This window comes from Perca fluviatilis, chromosome 6, assembly GCF_010015445.1.
Source record: "Perca fluviatilis chromosome 6, GENO_Pfluv_1.0, whole genome shotgun sequence".
NCBI classification, from domain to species: domain Eukaryota; kingdom Metazoa; phylum Chordata; class Actinopteri; order Perciformes; family Percidae; genus Perca; species Perca fluviatilis.
The window spans coordinates 40,794,572-40,803,774 of NC_053117.1; the positions used below are offsets into that span (position 1 = coordinate 40,794,572).

The window sequence follows — 9,203 nt, forward strand, 5'->3', positions numbered from 1 at the left end:
AAGCCTACAGAGTTGTAAGGTTTTAAGAGGATTTGGAAGTTAGTTAATCTAATTAAGGAATTAATCTTCACCAGTTACACTATGTGACAAATGTGCTATAGTAGCATAACCTCTTGTAGCCTATATAGATTAAGTTCTGTAACTGTGTGCTTCACATGTTTTACACAAACATATGTGGCATCAAAGCCGGTTCAACTTTGACAATTGCTGAAAACTATAGATAGCTGTCTTTACTGGTGTAAAATCGTATGTCTTCTGGAGAAGAGGCAAACCGCTGCAGTCCAAATTTGGACAGATGGCATGTTTTCACTTGCTCTCGAAGTGCATCGATTTCCTGTTTTAGTTGCTCGTAATGTTGCCTATCCACGCACACAGTAGGAGATGCTTCATAGTCATGGTCCATGACCATAGGGATGGCGACAGGCTCCGCTGCTGCTGGTTCAAGGACATCAGGCTCCGGACTTGGTGGTCTTGCCTGTCGCTCCCAAATACCGGGTCGTTCCTTTGTTGAATAATTGTTCCACTCGAACAACAAAGGGACAGCACCTGCTACCAAAGCACGCCTTCCTTTCTTGGATATCACAATCTCATGGGCCCAGTTTTTCAAAAAATTTAATCTGGATCAAATTGATCCGGATTTGGAAATCCCATGTTTTGCAATCCAGAATCACCTGATTCATCTTACTTTTATGCCAGTTTTTTAAAGTAACATTGGATTGGATCACTGTGATCCAAATACCAAATTTCAGGATTACCAAACCGGAGCCTTAAATGGAACCAACAGTGTAGCCTACTGGCTTAGTAAAGAACAACAGGTAGGCAAAATACCTTTGGCCACTAATAGCCATTGTTTGTTTTAATTTTAAGAAATGTAAACACTGTAATAAACAGAAACATTTTACATTCCTTATTTTGTTATAATGTTAAATAACAAAACAAAAGCAATACTACTCCAATAGTCCATATCTCATTAGATGTGACATGCTTCATATATGCTTTAAATATGAAGAAATGTATATATCATCAGTAAACCTTTATTTTATGATCATTCACTTAAAAAAATAAAACTCTGATTTTATTTGGTTTGAAAAAAATTGAACTGAATCCACCCTTCTGATGGGATCAGGATAATCCATTTTTTTTTGGATCAAATAGATTCCAAACCGAGTTCAAAGTTTTTAAAAACCCAAAAGGCAGGTTTGATCAAGATCAAATTTAAAATTGGATTACATGATCTGATCTTAATTCAGAATCCCTCTTTTGCTTTTGAAAAACCCATTTCTAAGATTTGATCCAATCCGTGATCCGAAATCCCACTGGATTACTTTTGAAAAACTGGGCCATGGGGCTTAAAGTGCCGACTGCAAACCTTCGTGTGCTGGGTTACGGTAAACCCCGTCCTCCGCACTTTATGAATCCACTTAGCCTGAAGACTTGCGTTTTTGGGGAAACAGTGGAAACTAAGCGTACTGTTATAACGGCTTGAGGCCAAACAAAGTGGCACACAGCAGTGTTCCTTTAAGCCGTTAACAATTTTAAGAAATTTAGTAGCACTCATGTTTTGGCGATGACAGGAACAGACGTTTGCTATGGAAGTAGGAGGTAGCTAGACCGGATAGGCTAAAAATAGACAGACCATCAATAAAAAATACATTGTTGCCGAGTGATGTTTTGCCGGAAGTGGAAGTGCTGATTTCCTGTCAAATTCGAACGGCCGTCATGACGCTGTGCACAGAGCATATTCAGTTGTGATCAAACCAAATAAAAACAGAGTGTTTTTTTTTTTAAGTGAATGATCACAAAATCAGTGTTTACTGTTGATATATACATGTCTTCATATTTGAAGCATATGTGAAACAGGTCACATCTAATGAGATATGGTAAACAAAAACATTATAACAAAATAAAGAATGTAAAATGTTTCTGTTTATTACAGTGTTTCTGTTTCTTAAAATTAAAACAAATAATGTCTATTTGTGGCCACCGGTATGTTGCCTACCTGTTGTTCTTTGCTGAGCTAGTAGGCTACACTGTTGGCTCCATTTAAGGCTCTGGTCAACAGGATTTGGTAATCCTGAAATTTGGTATGTGGATCCCAGTGATCCAATCCAATGTTCCTTTAAAAAAAAAACTGGCATAAAATTAAAATGGATCAGGGGCCTGTTTCACAAAAGCAGAATATATAACTGATAAAGCGAGGCTTGACCTAGTCTAATCTGTGCATCCTGGCTTGGTGCGTTTCACGAAGGCCGAGCCAGGCTGAGGAGGAGCGACTAGGTCGAGCCAGGCTGAACTAATTCAGATAGATGCGCGTCCACGGCTTTCCTCAAAACACGCGAGGTCGATCACAGATTTACTGATGCCAAAATGGAGAATACGCATTGTTCATACTTTATACAGAGGGAGCAGCAGCTTCTTGTGGAAGTATGATGACGTGAAACACATTATTTGTATAAAAAGAAAAGAAACAGCGAGAGAAAGCGTATCAGACGATCACGGACCGACTGAATGTGTAAGTAGCCTAAAAATATACATTTACTGACCACGGCTCTGAATTGAAACCGTCACAATCATACCATTAAACTAATCATTTGCACAAATTAACAATTGTACTTTTTGCCTTAAAAGTAAGCAGAAGATAATGTTACTCAGGAAATTTACCATGAAGATACATTTTCTACAACGCTAGAATATGATGCGTAAATATCTCTTTCACTCTGTTCCTCCCTCTCTATTATGGGCTAAAATCTAAGTTTCCTAAGTCATATTAACTTCCACTGCTCGCTTTTAATGCAAAGTGTACAACTGTTCGTTTTTGCAAATGACAGTGACCCATTGAATGGTTTCAGTTAAGAGCAGTAGTTCATAAATGTATATTTTTAGATATATCATTCAGTCTGTCCGCTATTATCTGCCACGCTTGCGTTTTTTTATTTTTTATTTTTTTATAGAGGACGAGTTTCCTTCTCTACATATTATATGCCTTGCTGCCTCATATATATCGACATAGAAAATAAATACACTGAAGAAATTGGACCCTAAAATCTAGAAACTATGAAGATAATTAAGTGATAAATTCCATGCACACTGTAAACATGAATGTAACAGTATATATTCATCAGTTATTTCCCCCCAGCAAAATATCAGGTAAAAAACCATTGTTGTAGAAGTGCCTGTTGTATTTTAATGCAGGCTGATAACAATAGGGTAAAACCAATAATAAATAATAATAAATCCTGGCTGTTAGCCTGGTCGGGACCAGGCTAGCTGTTAGCCTGGCTTTTAGCCTGGTCAGGAGCAGGCTAGCTGTAAAGAATAAATCTCCATGGTGATTTATGTGCCTCTGCTTTCGTGATTACATTTTTTGAATGTAATCTTACTTTTATGCCAGTTTTTTAAAGGAACATTGGATTGGATCACTGTGATCCAAAAACCAAATTTCAGGACTACCAAATCCTGTTGACCAGAGCCTTAAATGGAGCCAACAGTGTAGCCTACTGGCTCAGCAAAGAACAACAGGTAGGCAACATACCGGTGGTCACAAATAGACATTATTTGTTTTAATTTTAAATTAAATTTTTTAACATTAATATGAGTTCCCCCAGCCTGCCTATGGCCCCCCAGTGGCTAGAAATGGTGATAGGTGTAAACCGAGCCCTGGGTATCCTGCTCTGCCTTTGAGAAAATGAAAGCTCAGATGGACCAATCAGGAATCATATCCTTATGACGTCATAAGGAGAAAGGTTACCTCCCCTTTCTCTGCTTTGCCTGCCCAGAGAATTTGGCCCACCCATGAGAGAGAGAGAGAGAGACATCATGGCTTTCAAACGAGCAAAGTGGCAGTTAGTCAAGACCACACCCCCACCCTCCACCTTGCCCCCTCTCCTCCTCAATATCTACAGACACAGAAATGCCACATCCTAAGGAAAGCTCATTGTGGGACTGGCTCTAGTGGCTGTAATTCTGCACCAAGGCTGAATTTCAGGAAAGAGACTTCAGATACAGTATTAGGGGACCCCTGGCCTATATAAAAGAGACTTCAGATACAGTATTAGGGACCACTAAGGTCTATATAAAAGAGACTTCAGATACAGTATTAGGGGACCACTAAGGCCTATATAAAAGAGACTTCAGATACAGTATTAGGGACCACTAAGGCCTATATAAAAGAGACTTCAGATACAGTATTAGGGGACCACTAAGGCCTATATAAAAGAGACTTCAGATACAGTATTAGGGACCACTAAGGTCTATATAAAAGAGACTTCAGATACAGTATTAGGGGACCACTAAGGCCTATATAAAAGAGACTTAGTCAGTTTGTTGAGCGGTGTCCTCAAGGAGGAAAATGTATTTCATACATTCTTACTAACGAGTGGGGAGCGTACAGACTCTAACCAAACCAGGACATACACTGCCACTGGGTCCTGTCTGACAACTTTCCTGAATAAAGCAGAAACAAAGAAGACTAGGAGAATATTAAGAGCGTACAGCCTGCTGGCAGCTCTGCCAGGCTGCACTGAGGCACAGAGGTGCTTTGAGCTCAATGCTGGAAACATCAACCATGAACCATATAATATATATACACTCTACAGGTCATTCCACTCCATTCCAGACAGAATAGCAGCTGAGATCAGCTGCATTGCTTTTTTTTAACCAGGGCAGCAGTTTTCAGATTACATTATGTGTTTACATAATTGCAAAAGGCTTCTCCAATGTTTTCTCAGTTAGCCTTTTAACATGATATCAGATTAGTGAACAGAATGAGCCTTTTGGGTCATTGGATGAATGGTTGCTGATAATGGGCAATGTAGATATTGCATTAAAGATCAGCCACTTCTTTCTACAATAGTCAATGTCACAGTGTGTGTGTGTGTGTCTGTGTGTGACACCCCTCAACTGTCAATCAGAAGGTTAATAAATGTATGCTAAGGTTTGTGTAAACTAAAGAGAAAATACATTTTATTTATAACCATTTCTTCCACAAAAGACAAAATGATGCATATGAACTACAAGAAATATAGAGATTGTTTTAATGCTTTAATCTTTATTGTTTCTTTAGCAGTTAGTGCATTCCCCCCAAATATCTTCATCTGTAAGAGTTAATACATTTCAGAATAAATCAGCAGAACATTTTATAATATGAGACCGCAGCCTGTACATATTTCACTGTAGAAACAGCTCATTTTATCAGTTTCTAAAAGGGGACGAGGGGATCGTCTCTGGTTTTGTGCTGATCTACACCCTTCAGCTCTGGGGGCGGATCCTGCACATCGTAGTTATACCAAGGTCTTTGGTAGACCCTCAGATGGAGGCATTCCTCTTCTCCAACAAGAACCTGCAGGAAAAAAGAGGAAAATTATATGTATTAACAAAAGTATTCATCATCAGCTACAGCTACAGATTTTACTTTGCTATGGACGCAGGATTCTGACCGTAGAGACGGAACGGACTATTTTCTTCAGCGGAAGCAATTCAGTCATTTTTAAAATCAATATTTTGTGTCAAATTATTGATTTATTTGGTGAGAAGCCACATAATAAGCAGGATAATGTAGAGCGAAGAGGTTGTTATAGCGAATACAACCCTGACATCACACTCTACATTATCCCTTAGATATTATATATACTTACACATTTCTCTCTTCAAATATCACAATATTATTTACCTTGATGACATAGTTGAATCCGTTCACAACCTGAGACCTGTATTTAAGTGCTGTGTATATCACATACTTATGTCCTGTCTCTTTTTCCACTTGGGGCTTCACCTGTGTATGCATGAAACAAAATATGATGTAAATCCAGGCTGAAATGCAGAATAGAGACTTGTGTGTGTGTGTGTGTGTGTGTGTGTGTGTGTGTGTGTGTGTGTGTGTGTGTGTGTGTGTGTGTGTGTGTGTGTTGTTTTTGTGTGTGTGTGTGGAGGTTTTGAGAAATGAAGGCAGGTTGAAACTCACCAGATCACAAATATGCTGAATTTCCTCGTCTGAATCCATTGTCTCCCCCATCCCTCCACACATACGGTTAGTCATTGTCTTAAGTTGGGTTGAAGCTAACAGAGAAGTCACCTGTCTGCCTTCACGTGTCTCAAGTGTTCATTTGCAGCTGGTTATCAGATGTATTTATACTGTGAAACTGGCTCTGAATGCAGACTGGAAGGTGGCTCTAATACATGACGTTTTGGGTGGAGTTACAGTACAGGAGTAATCACAGCCCTCACACACACACACACACACACATACACATACACACACACACACACACACACACACACACACACACACACACACACACACACACACACACACACACACACACACACACACACATACGCACAACCAGACACACAATAAAAAAGAGTAGTGATTGTTAATGTCATGTGTTTCTGAGAGGAGAAACTCTCATAAAACTATTAAACTACAAAAAAACTCACCAAAAGAAAATAACCTCTCTTTGTTCTGCACCATTTCACTTTCTGACATCTGAATGGCAACGGACCTGAATTACATTTGGGAAACAAGACAAAGAACAAACTGAAATACTTGTGTGTGTGTGTATGTGTGTGTGTCTGTGTGTGTGTGTCTCTGTGTGTGTGTGTGTGTGTGTATGTCTGTTGAATGTGTGAATGTGTGTGTCTGTGTCTGTGTGTGTGTGTGTGTCTCTGTGTGTGTGTGTCTCTGTCTGTTGAATGTGTGAATGTGTGTGTTTGTGTCTGTGTGTGTGTGTGTGAGTGCGTGTGTGTGTGCGTGTGTGTGTGCGTGCGTGCGTGCGTGTGTGCGTGCGTGTGTATGTGTGTGTGTCTCTGTGTGTCTCTGTGTGTGTGTGTCTGTGTGTGTCTGTGTGTGTGAGTGCGGTGTGTGTGTGTGTGTGTGTGGCGTGTGTGTGTGTGTGTGTGTGCGTGCGCGTGCGGTGCGTGTGTGTGCGGGCGTGTGTGTGTGTCTGTGTGTGTCTCGTGTGTGTGTGTGTATGTGTGTGTGTGTGTGTGTGTGTGTGTGTGTGTGTATGTGTGTGTGTCTCTGTGTGTGTGTGTGTGTGTGTGTGTGTGTGTGTGTGTGTGTACGTGTGTACAGAAGCTGCTCGTTCCTAATCATGCTGAACGTTTTGATGTTTGAATGACGTTTCTATGTTAAAAATGTAGAAGGAGTTAATGTTTGATAAAAGTGGTACGTAGGTATAATAATCCATGTGTAGAATAGTCCCACCTATGAGTGATTCATTGGTTAAGGTGGTAGAGGTCACGTCCCCGGGAAACACTTAGTCAGCGTGAATAAACCCAAAAATAGTTTAGGAATGCAAGAAACTTTCAGCACTTTTATCAAAACTGCCATCAACTAGGGTAGCACGATATTGATATTAATGTCGATATTTTTAATCAGATGGGCCGATCAGGAATCTTCTCCTTATGAGGTCATAAGGAGCAAGGTTACCTCCCCTTTCTCTGCTTTGCCCGCCCAGAGAATTTGGCCCAACCATGAGAGAGAGAGACATCATGGCTTTCAAACGAGCAAAGTGGCAGTTGGTCAAGACCTCACCCCCACCCTCCACCTCCCCCCTCCTCTCCTCCTCAATAGCTACAGACACAGAAATGGCACATCCTAAGGAAAGCTCATTGTGGGACTGGCTCTAGTGGCTGTAGTTCTGCACCAAGGCTGATTTTCGGGAAAGAGACTTCAGATACAGTATTAGGGGACCACTAAGGCCTATATAAAAGAGACTTCAGATACAGTATTAGGGGACCACTAAGGTCTATATAAAAGAGACTTCAGATACAGTATTAGGGGACCACTAAGGCCTATATAAAAGAGACTTCAGATACAGTATTAGGGGACCACTAAGGTCTATATAAAAGAGACTTCAGATACAGTATTAGGGGACCACTAAGGCCTATATAAAAGAGACTTCAGATACAGTATTAGGGGACCACTCAGGCCTATATAAAAGAGACTTCAGATACAGTATTAGGGGACCACTAAGGTCTATATAAAAGAGACTTCAGATACAGTATTAGGGGACCACTAAGGTCTATATAAAAGAGACTTCAGATACAGTATTAGGGGACCACTAAGGTCTAAATAAAAGAGACTTCAGATACAGTATTAGGGGACCACTAAGGTCTATATAAAAGCATCAAAGAGCCCCATGTCATGGGACCTTTAAGAAACAGAAACATTTTACTACCTTTATTTTTTTATAATGTTTTTTGTGTGTTTGTTTTATGGTTACCATATCTCATTAGATGTGACCTGCTTCACATATGCTTCAAATATGAAGACATGTATATATCATCAGTAAACATTGATTTTTTGTGTGTGTGTGTGTGTGTGAGAGTGTGTGTTTGTGTGTGTGTGTGTGTGTGTGTGTGTGTGACAGTGTGTGTGTGTGTGTGTGTGTGTGTGTGTGAGTGTGTGTGTTTGTGTGTGTGTGTGTGTGTGTGTGTGTGTGACAGTGTGTGTGTGTGTGTGTGTGTGTGTGTGTGACAGTGTGTGTGTGTGTGTGTGTGTGTGTGTGAGAGTCTCTATTCTGCATTTCAGTCTGGATTTACATCAAATTTATTTTCATGCATACACAGGTGAATTGTTCATCATTCATCTGTTACAGTTTTAGTTACTAGTTACTTTAGTTACTCCGCTACATTCATCTGTTACAGCTTTAGTTACTAGTTACTTTAGTTACTTTAGTTACTCCGCTACATTCATCTGTTACAGCTTTAGTTACTAGTTACTTTAGTTACTCCGCTACATTCATCTGTTCCAGCTTTAGTTACTAGTTACTTTAGATACTCAGCTACATTCATCTGTTACAGCTTTAGTTACTAGTTACTTTACACATTAAGTTTACTCCACACAAAACACATGTAGTTTATCAAATCTGATGTTTGATTATAAAGTAAACTAGTCGACAATATAACAGCTACAAGTCCAGCTGAGAGGATGAGACCATTAAACACACAACTGGTTGGATCCTTTTCACTTTCTACAATGTTTTAATACTTTAACTACATTTTCCTGATGATACTTACAGACTTTTACTGAAGTAACCATTATGTTTCATTGTGTCCAACCAGTAGAACATGTCCTGTTCTGTAGACATGGTCCTTATTTATATATGTTATACTGTCCAACCAGTACAACATGTCCTGTTCTCTTTATTTCTATATTTTATACTGTCCAACCAGTAGAACATGTCCTGTTCTGTAGACAT

General features: G+C 39.7%; 1 protein-coding gene across 1 annotated transcript; it reads right to left on the reverse strand.

Annotated features, from left to right (window-relative positions):
- Positions 1 to 5,027: 5,027 nt before the first annotated feature.
- Positions 5,028 to 6,124, reverse strand: LOC120561018 (cystatin-B-like). The gene is made up of 3 exons (XM_039803980.1): positions 5,960 to 6,124; positions 5,669 to 5,770; positions 5,028 to 5,338 (listed from the first exon to the last, which is right to left on the reverse strand). The coding sequence occupies exons 1-3, from the start codon at positions 6,032 to 6,034 to the stop codon at positions 5,198 to 5,200; spliced, it is 318 nt and encodes a 105-aa protein (XP_039659914.1). The 5' UTR covers positions 6,035 to 6,124; the 3' UTR covers positions 5,028 to 5,197.
- Between the last annotated feature and the right edge of the window lie 3,079 nt (positions 6,125 to 9,203).